This window comes from Seriola lalandi, unplaced genomic scaffold, assembly GCF_002814215.2.
Source record: "Seriola lalandi dorsalis isolate HSWRI2012SDOR001 ecotype SW California unplaced genomic scaffold, Sedor1 jcf7180002054563, whole genome shotgun sequence".
Classification (NCBI taxonomy): domain Eukaryota; kingdom Metazoa; phylum Chordata; class Actinopteri; order Carangiformes; family Carangidae; genus Seriola; species Seriola lalandi.
The window spans coordinates 159,281-176,414 of NW_019525116.1; the positions used below are offsets into that span (position 1 = coordinate 159,281).

Here is a 17,134-nt window from a genome sequence, read left to right on the forward strand (position 1 = left end):
ATTCTGCACTGACTGTTTTGCAGCGACATATCATGATTGATAAACACGGTCTGTGAGCGTAAAGCTACAGCATATTCCTTTAGGCTGAAGGAGTCGATGTTTAAATGTGAGTCAACCGCTGCATGTCAACAGGGGCGTTGTGAGCGACAGCAGAGCAGAGGATGTGGTCACAGAGAAAGCTGCAGGTCGCTCTAAGTGCCGAGAAACAAAGGAAGCGGTGTCTTCCACTTCACCGCAACCTTTGCAAACGACACCTCCATCTGCGCAACGACCTGCTGCACCACGCAGGTCTGCAAGAAACTGCTGTTTCTGTGTCAACTGAAGCTACAGTGTGACCCAGCAGCTGCTCAGTATCATCAGCTGCAAGCTGAGAGTTAAGAATGTAACAGTTTCAATTGAGCGTTGTCACAATCTGTCCTCATTACCAGCGTGACGAAGAGGAGGAGGAGATCCGAGCATTTTACTTACTGACTCAGACTACACAGAGCCAGGAGTGGTCCTTATTTAAATCCGAAATGACGCAAACACTGCCCAATAATCACCACATGAGGGCAGTGTATAACAGTGAAGCTCGATCCTCTGCTGGGTCTCCTCCCCTCCCCTTCCTGCTCCACTGTCTGTTACAGGTGTTTGTTTGTTTGTTCCCCACCATGCTTGTATTATTTCAACCTACTATGTCTTTTAATAGGCCTACATCCATGTTCCCCACATAAATGGTTCCACAGTTTATTTTTCTAATGCTATTATTCATATATCTGGGCCGAGAAATCAGTTTTTTTTTTGCCGCTTTCTCTCATGGACACAGGAAAGGAAAGAGTGAACCAGCAAACATGAAGTCTATAAAGGAAGGTTCAAACTTCACAAGCTGCAGCTGAAATCCACGAACTGCAGCGGGAAGTGAAGGTAAAAGTCCAACAGCAGCTGTGTATGAAGTTCAAAATACTAATACATAATAATCACAACATTCATAAACACACAGTTCATTCATTTGAAAGAAATTTTACTAAATAAAAGGTTTAAATGTCACTTGTTATTCCCATGCCCAAGGACAGTTAAGTCTATTATCTGTCTTAAAGCTAGAAATCAGAGAATCCTCAAATCCTCCACAGACAACAGGAGGGCACTGACTTTGTTCTGTGTCAGCAGTTGTGTAATCCATTAAAATATCGAATAAATGTCATAAGTGACAAATGAAAACGTTAAATGCACTTTTTAATTGAACCCCCCAAATTAAGAGCAAACGATGAACGAATACAGTAGAAAAACAGACACTGGAAGAAATAAACTTACAAATGCCATATTCTAAAAAAGCGAAAGGCTTGTTTTCATCAGTCAGGCTACTGAAATATAAAGCTGAAATTACTTGCCACTGTAAGAAATGTGTTTCCTCTATAACCTCAATAATCTACAGTAGCTGTGTAGTGTACCAGGTCTCATCACATTTTGGTGTGAGAAATTAGACAAACATTTTATGACCTCACAGCATCAGAGCCCCATTCATTGTTATAGAGCAAACTGGGGTGACCTTACACATTTTAAGGTTCTCCCTTTGGTTTCTAACTTTAGAGGAGAGTGCTGCATGTTCACAAATATTCACCAATCTGTTCCTGGGCGCAGGAATAAGAAAAGTGAATTCTTAAGAGGGTTGAATTCTCCTTTAAATGCAGAATCCATGATTATGATAAAGTGTTCCATCCTCAAAGCATCTGGTGCAGAAAAATAACAAACTCCTGTTCACCAAACAGGGCATTTTCACCGTAACTCTCTTCCACCAGGAGATAAGAGTAACAACTCACCCGCCCCACCCACCCCCCACTCACCCAATCAGCACGCACCATTGAGTTAGTGTCTGAAATATCCTTGCTGTCAGTCAGTCACTGTGGTAAATCTCCCTCTAATCCTTGTTGTTCCAGTCTGTTCTGTTCAGTTTTAAAACCTATTATCTTAGAAGGGTGGAGAGGTCGAATTTGTCTTCATTGATTCATGATGTGATCAGTCCTTCCCTTCAGCGGGGTCTGTTTAATCTTAAGGCTCCTCTCTATATATGTTTTAAACTATGTTAAAATACCCTGCTATGATTATTATTGTGTTTAACATGGTTTCCCCACATAAAAAGTGACACAAAAAATTGAAAACTGTGGTTGGAAACTCATCTACATGAAATTCTGAGTTAGGCCTTATGCCCCTGCTTGCTGCAGGTTGACAGGTGAAACAGCAGTGCTTATCCAGATGGTTAGAGGAGGAAACATTAGAGAGACTGAGCCACATGTTCGAGCCTCAGTCAGACCCAGACTCAGATGAGGAGTCTGTTGTGACCGAGGGCGAGGCTTTGGAGCAGCCTGCTGTTTTTGGTTGAGTAGAAAACAGCTGCCTAAAAAAAGCATAAACAGAGGTGAACTAGTAAAACTAAAGGTCAAAGGGTACCAGATTAAAAAATGCTGGTTTTTAATTAGATTCCTTTGTCACATCCTTGTGAAATAATCACACGTCTTACATGGTTGATTGGTTGGTAAAATTTTATTCAACGTTTTACAGATGCTCCTTTTCCAGTGATTGTGTTTGGGAAAAACTATTTTGTGCCACCACTGTTGTGCTGTTCCTGGGGGCTTGTCCAAGACATAGGAACTTTAGCATGTGTTAGCTTGATGCAGGGGCTGGAGGTGCAGGGAGGCAGTTAACTCCTGATATTTCCAAAGTTGTCTTACTCACATGTTGTGTATTTTTAGCTAGCTTACTAACATTAGCCAAGGATACACCTCATGTTCACAGTTGGAGGGTGTCAGCAGCTGAGGTCTGGTCTTCTGGAGAGCTAAGTGCAGTCGCCAAGATTAATGTTGAGCTAGCTGCTGGATCCCTCTTAATTGTGTGGCTGCTTGTAAAACCACAATATCTTGTTCAACACGGATGTGACATACAGTGTGGATGTGGAGGATTCACAGTTGTTTAAAGGCACCTTCGATGAAGCTGGGCTGATTAACAAAAGTAAAGTAGTAAGTTCTTCAAAGAACTTTCTCAGTTATCTGCATATTTTTGTTAGTTTTCTCTGATGAATTTCTGACATTTCAAAACCTCAGTTAATATGAAAAAATATTTATCTGTGACAATCTGCTGCTAGGCCTGCTGTTGGGCTTCTGTCTCTGCCTGTTTAATACTCTCCAACACACACAAATTTAATGAATGTATTCCAATCCAGCAGTAATCATCTTGACATCTGACCTTTACTATAACCCCAATAGGACTGTGTTTCTATTTCTCTTTCCCACATCAGTCCAGCACTAATCTGCTGTGGTGTCGAGAGCCATATGGTCCTTATCAAGGGCTCTATCTGTCTGACTGTCAGCCTGGAAAAAATAAATGTTTTAAATGCTTTTGGACATCTGACAGTCAACTATCCAGAGCCCAAACATGGGGAGCATCTTCAAGAAGCCTCATATTAAAAGTTTGTCCTACAATTTTTCATTTGACATAATGGATTACACTTTTAAAGATTTATTTTTGGGGTGAACAGTTACATATTACATAGATGCCACAAGTTTTGTATTAAAAACAATACTAGATTCAAACAAAGATTTGGTCTCAAAAACTACTGAATATGGCAACCAAAAGAAAAAACAAGTGAGAAAGAAAGAAATCTAATAGAAAACAGGTTGTGAGTGAACACATCTTGTGATTGGACATAGCCAGCTAAAATTATCATGTGATCTGCTCTTTGTGGTTGTCAAGTCAGGGAGTTCTCCACATTGTGATGCCTCCTCCTCTTCCTCTCTCTGTCTATCATACAGCCTCTCAGGAGCTCTAAGTTTGATTCTGTGACTCAGTGTCCCAGTTCTTTCCATGGTTCCTCTTCCTGGTCCTCTCAGCCATCACCAGAGCTGCCACCACGGTGACCAGCACGGTGATGGTGATGACGAGCACGGTGGCGGTCTCCGCGATGCAGAGCTGGCTGTCCACCCAAGCCAGCGAAGCCCCGGTCAGCTGCGGCGGGTCCTGGCACGTCACATTCCTGTAGTCGTCGATGTGGAGGTGGCGGACGTGCAGGATCTTACTGAAGACGCGATGAAGATCGCAGTCACAGCTCCACGGGTTTTCTGGTGAAACAACAAGGAGGGTAAATGTAGAGATGTATGAAGAAAGAGTGGTGATTGAAGGGATACCACAAAGTAAAAGGTATTATTGTTTGAATACTGCAACACAGTCACTGTACTCTTCATTCTGTAATAATATCTATTTCAAAACAGCTCTAATCGTATTTTAATTATTCAGTATAACTGTTGAAATATATTGTCTGTAAATTCTATTTTCGGCAATATGTTTTAAGGTTGTCCGTTCGACTTTCCCATTCTCTGGAATGTGATATCTCAGTAACACCTTGAGGGAACTTCTTCAACTTTGGTACATTCATATATATAATACACTAATTATGACATCATTTAACACAAATGTCTAATCAGATAAAATGATGAAATAATAAGTTTTTATATCCAAAAGGTCAAAGGTCAACTTCACTGTGATCATCATGTCTGCCATTATTCAATGCTGTAACTCAGGAAGGAGAGATTGTGCCCATATTTCCTGCAACTTGACCGGTTGGCGGAGGGATACAACCACAAGGAGGTGATTCTAGTTCTCTTTGAAGTTCTTTATCTGAAGTTTTCTACATACTGTAAGGACATACTGCTCAAAATGTATATCTTGTGCAAAACAGGATATTGTTATTTGTAGCAGTAGTAGTATTCACTGATATGATGCGTTGGACACTGAGACTAATGAGCTAGATGCCAATTTATACCAGATCTTGTTCATTGTTTTACAAACACTCATGGCATTAGAATAATTACCACCATTCATCAAATTTTATACATTCATGGTTTCCAGATGATGAATCCTACTGACTTTGGTGAGTCTCTGACTTTTCATTTCAAGCCATCATCACATCAAAATTCAGATTTGGAAAATAATAACATACTGTCAAATAGAGTAGCGTGGTAATAGACTCTTGGGCTTGTTTACTATTATAACAGAGTGACCAGAGTGGTACCTCTTTCACTTGATGAAAGGTTTAAAACAAGATGAGCACAGGTTATAGTAGTAGTGATTGTAGACACCTGACAGCTGGATGTGTGTAGCTGTTGTATGCAGACTGAGGAAGGTTTTAAACTTCAGGTGATGCAGGTTGTTTCCCTCCAGAGCCAGAACTGCCAAACTGTAGAGAGGAGCCAGAGCATCATTGTCTATCTTAGAGATGTTGTTGTGACTCAGCTGGAGCACCTGAGAGACAGACAGACAGACAGACAGATAGACAGATGGACAGAGACACAGGTATTTAGATGGGCATACAGACAACTTGGTATTCACACATAATTATTTCAGCAGTTGCTTATGTACCTCTAGTCCAGGCAACATATCCATGCTCCCCTGCTGCACCACAGTCAGTCTGTTGTTATGCAGGTAGAGCTGTCTGAGCCTGGAGAGGCCCTTGAACACACCGGGGCCAACCGACGCCAGCTGGTTATAACTGAGGTCCAGTTTCTCCATGTTGTCCAGATACTCCAAGCTGACCGGAGGAGGGGGAGACAGTTATGGCATGAAAACAACAATGAGCTTGAAGGCTTATAGCTCTATAAAACTCAGGGGAACTGGATTAGGGTCAACCAGTACAAGCAACTCCATATACATTATACAACAGAGGACTGAAAGAGTGCCCAGATGTGACCACATGTGCTTTGACTTTAGTTTACAGTACAGTTTTCTTCTAATGAGTACCAAATGATCAGCAAGAAGGTGAAATAAAGGCCCAATAATATATATGTAATATATAATATGGCATTATTATCATTATGGCAACCTCTAATTACAGCCTGTGATGTGTAATGAAGCTATCACATATCCATGATGAAGTAATTGAAGTATTCAATGTGATGTATTACGGCATAATTATGGAAAAGTTTTCTAACTGTAGAATATTTTGGACCTGATACAGCATTTTGTTCGATTTTCCAATTAGAGTATAATTTGGTGAAATGGTGTCTAACTACATATCTTGTTTATTTTGGATCTAATACGGAATTATATGGGATTTCTAACTACAGCAAAATTTAGGTGAAGCCTATGGTGTCTAATTAGGGTTTGTTTACTGTCTAATTAAGAACATAGTATTTGTAGTTTTGTCTGAAGTCTCAGCTCCACGTACACCCCACCTCTTTGCCCACTTTTGAATTTGCGTTTAGCATTTGGATTAGAGGAGTAAGGTGCAGGCAGGCACTGCCAAGATGGCGACGGTGGAGCGGCTCACTCTGAAACTTAAAAGCCACTCTTCAGAAACCTGTGGGTGATGTCACGGAGGCTACATCCATCTTTATTTATATTCTATGACTAATCATGAAGGCAAAGTTTTGGATAAAGACTGTAACAATGAGATCTTTGGAGGATGTCTGAGCTCACCTGTGTGGACGAGGTGAGCAGCTCAGATAGTGGACCAACTAGATGAATCTCCCAACTTTGTTGCTGCACTTACACAGTCTTGTTTCAAACATCAGGTCAAGTAGAAGAAAAGGGGGTATACATTTTTTCACAACAATGAGGAGGAGGAGGCTGATAGGAATATGGAGTATGATGGTGGGAGAGAGACAGACTTTGAGGGCAGACAGACAGTTACCTGTATCCAGATATATAATGTAAGTTGTTGTGCTCCAGTCGAAGCTCTCTGAGAGCCGACAGACTGGCTGAGAAGTCGACAGGGAGAGAGCTTAACTGGTTCCAACTAAGATCCAGCTTCTCCAGGAAGGACAATGAGAAAAATGCCTGTGGAGAGAGAAAGAACACTTCTTTAAAATCTTTACTTTTTAATCCTACATCCTCACTCATTTCCTCAACGTGTTCCCTTTACCGTCTCATCACTTCAACTGCTTGCAGTGATGTCAGTTCGACTGGCATTTCAACAGCTTTCTGACAAACCTTTAAACTTTCAACTTTCTGATACTTCAACAGATTTTTTACTACGACTTTCTTCTCTTTCACTTCTGATATCAACTGCTGTCAGTGGTTGCAGAGTCAGAAGCAGTTTTAAAAAGTTTATGAGAACTTCACAGAGCTTGTAACTGTCCGTCATACCATCGACAATGTCGCTACTGTCACCTTTTTGGTTGTGCAAAAGCAGAAGTTCACAAGGAAGACATTCTGTTTTTGGCCAGGATGATTAGACCTTCCAGTAGATATAATTTCTAACCCTTTAGATACATGTTTGTACTTCAACAGTCCAACTATCTTCACTGGTTTCACTCAACAGTACCTGAAACTTCAGCTCATTGCAGTGACTAACCTTCAACTGACATGAACTTCACCTCAACACCTTTCAGTATTTCCCTTCAAACCCTTTCTGAGCTTGAACTAACACTTTAAATTGTTAAGTGCTTCACCTTTAATGGTAACTCTCCTACAACATTACACCAGCATGGAATTAATATTTTACAACATTTTAACCTGTTTTCATATTCAATATTTCCTGTGTAGTTTTCCAAACAAGCAAACCTAAATTTTCCTTGGAAATTAAAAAAAAAAAATCCTCATAGTCCTGCCACCCCTCTGCTTTTACCTGTGGTTGTATTTCTTGTATCTGGCTGTTTGTCATCACCAGCACTCGCAGGGACCACAGTCTGCTGAAGGCTCTGGTACCAATCTCAGTCAGATTGTTTCCCCCCAGCTCCAGCAGCCACATGCCATGTGGGAGGCCCCTGGGAACGTGCTGGAACCCACGGGCGCGACAGTCCACCAGGTCAGCGTGCTCATAACAAACGCACTGGTGCGGACACGAGTGAGAGCACTCGACCGATGGAAAAAGCAACGGGGGTGAATAAAAGGTAAACAGAAGGGCCAGGAAAAGAAGACACATATTTCTCCGAGGGCAGCTCATTCAGTGGAGTAGTTAAAGCGTGGAAAGGTTAACGAAGCTTTGAAGTTTAATTCTACTGTTGTCTTCGTCAACCCTCACAGTCAGTGTAGACGAAACTGGAAATACAAAAGAAAGAGTTTGTAGTTTATGTTTAGATCAGTTACAAACATAAAGGTTTTGTGGATCTAATGAATGTTTAAACCTGCAGTGATTCATTTTATTAATTTCTTTTGTGTCCACTCAGGCCCCGTTTAGACCTTTACACGCATCTCAGGTGATCCACTCACAAGTGGTCAACTCTGAGTACGGATGTGAACACACCCAGGAGGCAGTGAGGACGCATTGCTCAGACCACATTCTGGGGTGGATCGTGATTTCAGTTAAAATAAGTACTTCCTCAACATTAAATGATCTTTGTTGCCATGGTTACAATATAAACTGTTGGTTTCAAATGGGAATCGAACACCATTCTCCTGTGTCATATGCCTGTTTTGTTGACCCACCCATCCACCGCAGACTTTGTCACTCTTTGTACTACGTTACAACAAAACGTAACTATGGGTCATAATAACCTGCTGCACAAACGACCTATGGGCTCGTTTTTTACAGGACTGTCTCCCTTTCATGTAGTAGAAACATACATACTATCCACAATCAAATGCCAGCATTAAAAGCACTGTCGCCAAATTTTCATCATTACGTAACTGACTTATTTTAAATTGTTCCTATAATTGTGACACTTGTTTTTAACACGGGTTTTTCATTTGCTGTAGCCTCCTTTTCCCAGCCAAATGTAGTTACATAATCACAGCCATTAAAGACAGAGCAGCAGTAATGGATTAAATTCAGCAAACATCTCTGATGACACTTCTTTCTCATATTTGTACACAGTAGAAAATCAATAATAGTTTTCAGCATTTACTTCTTATTTACTGTAATGCAGCAACAGAATAAGTTGTTTGCTTTTTCCTACTAACTCATGTTCAATATCAGTGCTAACTGATACTTTTTATAATATCTTGTCATTAAACAGAGTACAGTAATTGTGTTGGCAATAAACTTTCATATCTCAAACTCTCAAGTAACTGGAGAAAAATAAACTATTAGGTGTACATTTCTAAGATAAAATCTGACAACAACACACAGTGACAGTGACAAATCACATTAAGATGAAGAGTAAAATCAATATTCAAATGACACAAAAACCATTTGGTCTGATTATTTCTTCACTCACCTCTCCTGCTTATGAGGCATACAGACATCTCCATCCTGGATCACCAACTCCTTCATGTCCTCTGACTTCGCTGCACAACAGCTCTGCAAAGCTGAGATGATGGACGCAGATAGAGAAACAAAGACAGTGATGATGCTGATGCTGATGGAGACTCTTAGTGCAGCCAGCTATGTCACTAATCCTCTAATCCTTTCCAATCACCAAATGTTTCCTCTCATCCACTAAACTGTGGCAGTTCGTCTGATGTTTTCACCATGTTTTGGTTTCTGTGCCCCCCTCTCATTTCCTGTTAATATCACCAGAGAACCTTGGAGTCCCTCCATCTGTCTGTTTCGATGACTTGAATATAATATAAAGACTCTTAACAGCTTGTGAAGAATTTGTGTGTGCGTGTGTGCATTTTTCAGAGACAGACAGAATGGGAGAGCCAGATGGGCGGAGGAATAAAACCATAGCTGATTTTCACATACATACATGATGTGAGCATCAGTGTTGTCCCAGATTTACAGCTTGTATATGCTCACTGTGGGTCAAATCATGCTATGCCTGGATTTAATGAGCTCTCTCGCCAAGTGACTGGTTACTATTGTAACCATGGTGAAAAAGGTCCCCTAACCTTAATGAAGTCATGATTTTAACATGGGCCTTGGGCCCCTCTAGCCAGAGATCATGAATGACTTTGTTATTACAAATTTAATCAAAATTTATTGAACATTATGTTTATTAATCAATATTGCAATATTGCAAGACAAACGTATTTTTCAAATACAATTTTATAAATGATATTCAAGATCCTGCTTAGAGTCCTTCATGGCTGGTTTATTAAGCAGGCTAAGCAGTGAACTATGTGGCCCTGATCACCTGTCTGGTACATTGACTATACTTATAAAGTGCTTTTCCAGTCTTATCAACCACTCATGGTGCTTTAAAGTAGAAGCCACATTCACACTTTTTCTACACAAACTGCTTTTCCATCATACACAGTCATTAACACACAGATGTTACATTTGGGGTTCAGTTCAAGGAAATTTCAACATATTCACAGGAAGAGTTGGCTCCAACCTCCTGAGCCAGGAGTCCGTCACTCCTCTGGCCTTTGTGTCAAAATCTTACTGCAATATCTTATAGAGTTTGGATTAAAATGTGTTTACATGGTGCCTTTCAATTCAATTCAACTTTATTTAAATCTGAAAGGGCAACTGCATGCAGCAGCTTACAACGGATACACGCACTATATACACTAAACATTACCATTTACTGCTTTTCTCTGTTTTGAATCGTTGCACATACCTGGGTTTTAGACTGTTGGTGAGACATAACAAGGTAATGTCACTGTGGGCTTTGACAACTTGTGTTGATTTTTTTCATTATTTTCACTTTTTTTTTTTCCAGACTAAACAATTAATTCCCAGAAAAATATTTGACGGATTAATTGATATTGAAACTAGTCATTAATATTTAGCTCCCGTCCAGCTGCCCACTACTAATACTAATGATATGGACATTATTATCTATTTTGACCAAGGATCTCCATAGCCAAGAGGCGCAAGCAAAGATCCTCTCTACAGGTTTCTTTACTGTCTCCGGCGCAAGGAAAACGGCCGGAACTACGTACATCTGCGTCATCACGTTTTTCAGTGCGGAAGTAATGGTTGTTTTGGAGTGCACTTCTTGCGAATAATGAGTGATCAGATGCAGAAGAGCAATGGAAAATGACCAGTGTTTGTGTTTTTGCTGTAACATGAGGTGTTTTTAAAATGACCGTGTGATGTTGACGGAGCCCGGAGAAACATCGGCGACGTGGTCCTGCTAACTTCCAGCTAACTTCTAGCTAACAGCTAGCAGAGGAAGGTATGTTGTCCAAAGTTTGACCACATGGCTGCATGAATACACCGTGACAACCAAACTGCCTTGGTTTTTTCTGTAAATGGGTTAAACTAGAGAAGTGTTTTCAGTTTACTGTCTAGCTAAGCTTTGAACTGAATCCAGTTTGAGAAATCACAGCCTTTATTCATCAATTCAATTCACTCCAATTGTATCTATCTATATAGATAAAATAACACAAGGCATTTGACATAATTTGCATGTACGTTTCCGTAATTATCCAATGAAGCAAGTAACAGTTTTAACCCTCAAACTTGAAGTCGCCTGTTTTAGGGCTGATATAAACGTTTTGGTGAACTTTAACCCTTTAGTATAGGTCACTGGAACCTAGGCTGTGGTCGAAAAGTCAAAATAATCTCCTTTCCTGACCACTAAAAATGTGAATGAGAATTCATAAGGACTTAGGAAAAGACAAGTGAGGATTTCCATAAGATTTGGATTGTGTCACAAACATAAAACAGGAGCTCTGTTGTTTCAACATTTATGTTGGTCTGCTGTGGTGCCTCACTTTAAATGTTGCTGCAGCAAGGAATTGTGGGATGGCATTTCTCCTTTCCTTTCGTAAAGTAAGGTCTAGTGTTTCCTAGACTAAAGGAGACACTGGACCTTCCTAAAGAAGCATTAAAGCTCCTTTACTTATCATTTAGAGAATTCGACCAGCTCTTATCATGGCTGCTGCTGAGATACTTCCAGGTTATTTATACTATACAAGCAAAAAATACTTTTTTGACCGCAGCCCAACTGTCTTTCACAAGTGGGTCGTAAATGATATTAGAATAATAATGAGCAAATGCTGTCTTCATAGTTTTACACAAAATAGTTATTGTAGCTATTAGGAATTCTGAACAAGGATTATTGAAGATTTGCAGTGTTTATTTAACAGGTTTAATACATTTTAAAAGTAAAAGGTAACATTTGCCCTTCAGACTATGTTTCTAGTCAGACTCAGTTCCTCATGTGGACTGAGAGAAACACTGATCACTCAGTGACAAATAGTCATAGATGCTCTTAAGCATAATTGTAATCAGTGTTTTAATAGTATGTAAAACAGCTGTTTATGTAGTGACAGTTTTTTTCTGAAGTAAATAAAATATATAGATAATACTTGTATGTATGAAATGTAACAGACAGTTGAGGTGTGGTTCACTGAATATGCCAAAGAGAAACGACTGATGAAGGTGAATGCTTACTACATCATTTCTGACCCACTTATGAAAAGTTGGAGTAAAAATAGAAAAATGTAATCTCCTGAAAAGCTAAAAGCAAGATAAACAAAACCTTAGAGGAAATATCTTGTATATGACATATATCTATATTTTCACAAAATTACATTTACATTACATTTATATTTACTAATTTGGCAGACACTTTTCTCCAAAGTGACTTTCGAGTGAGGGACATCACTAAAGCTTAAAAAACATGAGCTGTGTCATTTCTGAGCCACCTAAACATCTAAAGTAAATCTTCACTGTGTGCCTAGCCCCAGTTTGTATGTCTCATCATTAACATTATGTTTTCACAGTGCTGAGCATTTGTTTTTCTGAAAGATAAAGTGATCTTAAGTGAAAAACTCCTTAATGTCATTAAAACAAAATGTATAGTTTTTTTTGAAGGAGCTCAGAGTCTTCAAAGACTCCTCTGTCAATGCATGAAAAAAATCTGTCTGTTGCTTCACTGAAACAAAGATGGGAGACAGAAATGACACAAGTCTTTGGTCAATTTGTATGACATGAACTGCAACTAAAGTGTTATTATAAGCTGTGTGTCATCATGGTTTAACCCTCACAGAAAAAAACTATGCTTAGCTGAGTGACTTGAACATTATGTTACACACATGAGAGGCACAAAAATACACCAGTGTATTTCACTGTTTGTCCACTTGTGACTGTTCAGCAGCCATGGCTGAGGCCGGAGCTCACCTGACCTCCACCGCTGTGAACGAGCAGCCGTCAGTCTTTGAGGTCCTGGCTCAGGAGTCTCTGATGGAGGCGGTGAAACCTGCTCTGAGACATGCTGTCAAGGTGAGTGTCTAACTGTAGCTTAGCAACTCTGTAAACATGCATATCAAGCTTTTTAACCGTTGTAAAAAGGGCCGTAATGAGGGAGATACTCAGTATCTGAGGAGTTTGGAAGCTCGTGTCTCTTCTTAGCCTTTACAAAACCAAAAACACAAAACTTAAACTTAAATAGAATGGCATGGAACTGTGTGTTTACCTATTCTTATGTAAAGTGCAAACATTAGCATGTCTGACTAACAAGCTTGCTACCTACAGCAGTAACCCAGCATTATTTTCATTTTACAGGTGATGAAAGATATTTGTTTAGGGCTAGAACAGCCACTCTGGCATTTTTATTTTTTGTTAAACTGTCGTTATTATAGAGAGCACAATAGCCAGCTTTGTTATAATTTGTTAATTATAATAATCAGCTTGTGAAGATGCTGACATGCAGCTCCAGCCTCTTTCGTCTTTGTCCTTTATAACAAATCCTCTGGAAACATTGAAAAAGTCACCAAGAGACAGTGTTTTAAGCCAACATGGCAGTTGTCATTTCAGTCATAAAATCAACAGTCGTTGGCCTCTGTCTGAGTTCAAGGATCCATTGCTTCAAAAATTACTAATTATAATCTGCTGTTATTAAAGAAAACTGTGTGTGCTGTGCTCAGAGAGAAGGCTTGACATATGTAGCAGCAGTAACTAAGTAACAGTAAAGGTTCCTTTTTTTGGATTTATAAATACAGGAAAAATTGTTTAAAGCTTTCAGCTGTCAGCGGGTGTCATGTTTTTACTTTCTGTTTCTTTCATTTTCACATTTGTTTGACAGTTTGCTGCAAATAAATTCAGTACTGACTCTATCAACCCTAACGCTGCTCACCCTCTCAGGTTCTGGCGGAGACCAACCCGTCCCGTTTCGGCTTTCTTTGGCAGCGCTTTGACGAGCTCTACCTGCTGCTGGACCTCCTCCTCCAGAACCATTTCCTGTCTCACTGCAGCGCCTCCTTCTCTGAGAACTTCTACGGCCTGAAGAGAGTTTCCGGAGGGTGGGGATTATCTGTTGGCCTGGGGCTGCACAGGAAGTCACACTGGCGATCTCTTCTTCTTCTGTGCCTGGTGCCTTACTTGCGGGCCAAGCTGGAGGCGACGCTCGCGCAGCAGAGGGACGAGGCAGACTTCTCCATCCAACTGGCGCAGTCCAGGAGACAGAGGCTGTACCGGGCGGCCGTAGCAGCCTACCCGTACGTCAGGTCAGCGTGGCAGGCCTTGAGCTTCTGCCAGCAGCTGCTCTTTATCTTTGGAGTTGCCAGGACCCATAGTCCCCTGCTGTGGCTGGCCAGGGTTAAACTGGCACGACTTAATGCGCAAGATATCAGAGACATGGAGCTGAAGAGCAGCAACACTGGATACCCAGCTGACCAGAGGTACATCTCAGGCTAATCAAATTCTAATCTTTCAAATGAACAATAGCTATCGATGTGATATTATTTTTAATATGGCTCTGACAGACACACACCTGATCCCAAGAACCACAGTCAAAGATTGACACTCTCTGTGGGATATTGCTGGCTTGGTTATGAAGTGTTTGATGCTAAACCACAATGCAAGCAACCAGCTACCTACGTTTCCATTGCAAAAATATTTATTTACCCTTAAGTCCCTCTGCAGAACCAACAATCAATCCCTGCTGCCTGTGTATAAGTATTTCACAAGTCCACATGTGAGAGTTGTTTTAGATATGATGAAGCAGCAGTGATCAGGGTCCAAGCATGCAGGGAGCATTTGGATGCTTGTTTCTTTTTTAATTGTTAACTTATTTAATTATGGTTCCAATGAATTCAAACCTCCACCAGGATTTGGTTTCTCTCTGGTGCAGACTTTATCATAAAGTATCATGTTAGTTAATTGTGTTAACAGAGGTTATTTAACTTTCTGACCTAGAAAAATTCAGGATAGTTCAAACCCATTCTTTAATGAGGCTCGATGTCAGACCAATAATGCATTGTTCCTGTGTTTGCAGCCTGGTGCAGAAAGTGTGGTGGTTGATATCAAGAGCAGCGAGAGGGGTCGCCATCCCCCTCTCCACCTCCCTCTCCCTGGGCGTCTTTTTCCTGCAGTTCCTGGAGTGGTGGTACTCCTCTGAAAACCAGAGTACTATGAAAACCCTCACCTCCCTGCCTGCTCCTCCACCCCCTCTCCACCTGCAGGAGGAACGCAGCTGCAGCGATTCTCCATCTGTGTCGGCCAAGCGCAGAGAAGAAACCCAGACAGGCTCTGACAGCAGGAACTGTCCTCTGTGCCGGAGGCTTTGCACAAACACCACGGTGCTGTCCACCTCCGGCTTCGTCTTCTGTTACCGCTGCATCTACATGTACGTGAAAGCCAACCACCGCTGCCCGGTCACAGGGTATCCCACTGAACTGCAGCACCTCATCAAGATATACACACCAGAGAGCTAGACTATACTAACCCCCCCTTTTATATTTTAAAAGGTGAAACTCTCAGCAGTCTGTGACGGTTTCCCTCTGCAGCCTCGTGCTGAATGTTGATGAGCTGCAGGTGGTGGAAATACTGTATATTTTTTGTTTTTCTTTTGTATAAAACAGACTTTCCTGTGTACTTACAGTTTTTGATAAATTTTTCAGAGCTGATTTGATGTGAAGCTTAATTTCTATTTCTGACTGAATATTTTAAAAATCTGTAATGAATAACTTCTCAGTGGTAAATGTTGTCTGTGGAGGACACAACTGCTGTAAACTCAGCATCCCCAAATCTACTGCATGTGTGGTGCAGTGTTTTCCCATTCATTGGGCTGTATATATTGTTCAATAATTTATTTGTCACTAATTCCTTGGCAATTAAACTATTTGCAATGGAGCACCTTGTATACGGTATAATTTAATGATCAATTTAAGAAGCTACCACTACAATCTACTTCTACGTGAAAGACTGTCGGTGGTGAGTAATTGAGTATTAAGTATAGCCTATATATGTAAAAAATTACATAGGAAACCTGTTAGAAATTGGAACAATATCATATATTGACATATATGTCTAGCATATATGTATTTTTGTATGTCTGAATATATATCCATCTCAAAGCCTGACAGTACATGTTCATATTATATATGTAAATACAAAGGATAGAGATGTATGTTTAAATTTAATAATATCATATAATATCACTATCATATCATAGTACAGTAAGGCACAAAAACATCAAAAAAGCCATAGTATAGTAAGGCATAAAAACGTCAAAAGAAGTCATAGTATAGTAAGGTAGAGAAATGACAAAAAACGTCATGTTATACTAAGGCAAAAAAACGATGAAAAAAAGTCATAGTATAATAAGGCATAAAATCATCTAAAAAAGTCATAGTATAGTAAGGCATGAAAACGACAAAAACAGTCATAGTATAGTTAGGCATAAAAATGAATAAAAATGTCATAGTATGATAAGGCATGGAAAGTCATAGTATAGTAAGGCATAACAATGTCAAAAAAAGTCATAGTATAGTAAGGCATAAAAACATAATAGTATAGTAAGGCATAAAAACGTCAAAAAACGTCATAGTATACTAAGGCATGAAAACGACAAAAACAGTCATAGAGTAAAACATGAAAAACGAATAAAAATGTCAGTATAATAAGGCAAAAAATGTCATAGTATAGTAAGGCATAAGAACGTCAAAAAAAGTCATTGTATAGTAAGGCATGAAAAGTCATAGTATAGTAAGGCATGAAAACGTAAAAAAAAAGTCATAGTATAGTAAGGCATAAAAACGTCCAAAAAAGTCATAGTATAGTAAATCACAAAAACATCAAAAAAAGTCATAGTATAGTAAGGCATAAAATCGTCAAAAAAGGTTATAGTATAGTAAGGCATAAAATTGTCAAAAAAAGTCATGGTATACTAAGGCATGAAAACGACAAAAACAGTCATAGTATAGTAAGGCATAAAAATGAATAAAAATGTCATAGTATGATAAGGCATGAAAAGCTATAGTATAGTAAGGCATAAAAATGTCAAAAAAAGTCATAGTATAGTAAGGCATAAAATCGTCAAAAAAGGTTATAGTATAGTAAGGCATAAAATCGTCAAAAAAAGTCATAGTATAGTAAGGCATAAAAATG

The 17,134-nt window shown here is 39.7% G+C and overlaps 2 protein-coding genes and 1 long non-coding RNA gene across 6 annotated transcripts; 2 read left to right on the forward strand and 1 right to left on the reverse strand.

Annotated features, from left to right (window-relative positions):
* Window positions 1–641: 641 nt before the first annotated feature.
* LOC147818553 (uncharacterized) lies at window positions 642–8,356 on the forward strand. Of its 2 annotated transcripts, XR_015437866.1 has the most exons (6): window positions 642–903; window positions 3,783–4,167; window positions 4,319–4,392; window positions 4,489–4,614; window positions 7,634–7,856; window positions 8,133–8,356. It is a non-coding gene; the product is annotated as an uncharacterized LOC147818553 (long non-coding RNA). The 2 variants fall into 2 exon arrangements; XR_015437865.1 differs by having other exon boundaries at window positions 3,783–4,614.
* Window positions 3,796–9,214, reverse strand: LOC111662469 (uncharacterized). Of its 2 annotated transcripts, XM_023416338.2 has the most exons (6): window positions 9,123–9,214; window positions 7,592–8,004; window positions 6,656–6,801; window positions 5,386–5,554; window positions 5,106–5,268; window positions 3,796–4,088 (listed from the first exon to the last, which is right to left on the reverse strand). In XM_023416338.2, the coding sequence occupies exons 2-6, from the start codon at window positions 7,907–7,909 to the stop codon at window positions 3,796–3,798; spliced, it is 1,089 nt and encodes a 362-aa protein (XP_023272106.1). In that variant the 5' UTR covers window positions 7,910–8,004; window positions 9,123–9,214. The 2 variants fall into 2 exon arrangements, with proteins under 2 accessions (XP_023272106.1, XP_087032756.1); XM_087176630.1 differs by lacking the exon at window positions 9,123–9,214 and having other exon boundaries at window positions 7,592–8,123.
* A 1,540-nt stretch (window positions 9,215–10,754) lies between these two features.
* On the forward strand, window positions 10,755–15,877 carry pex12 (peroxisomal biogenesis factor 12). Of its 2 annotated transcripts, none has more exons than XM_023416336.2 (4): window positions 10,755–10,973; window positions 12,900–13,027; window positions 13,889–14,424; window positions 15,021–15,877. In XM_023416336.2, exons 2-4 carry the CDS (start codon window positions 12,905–12,907, stop codon window positions 15,457–15,459), a joined length of 1,098 nt encoding a protein of 365 aa, XP_023272104.1. In that variant the 5' UTR covers window positions 10,755–10,973; window positions 12,900–12,904; the 3' UTR covers window positions 15,460–15,877. The 2 variants fall into 2 exon arrangements, with proteins under 2 accessions (XP_023272104.1, XP_023272105.1); XM_023416337.2 differs by having other exon boundaries at window positions 12,903–13,027.
* Window positions 15,878–17,134: the final 1,257 nt, after the last annotated feature.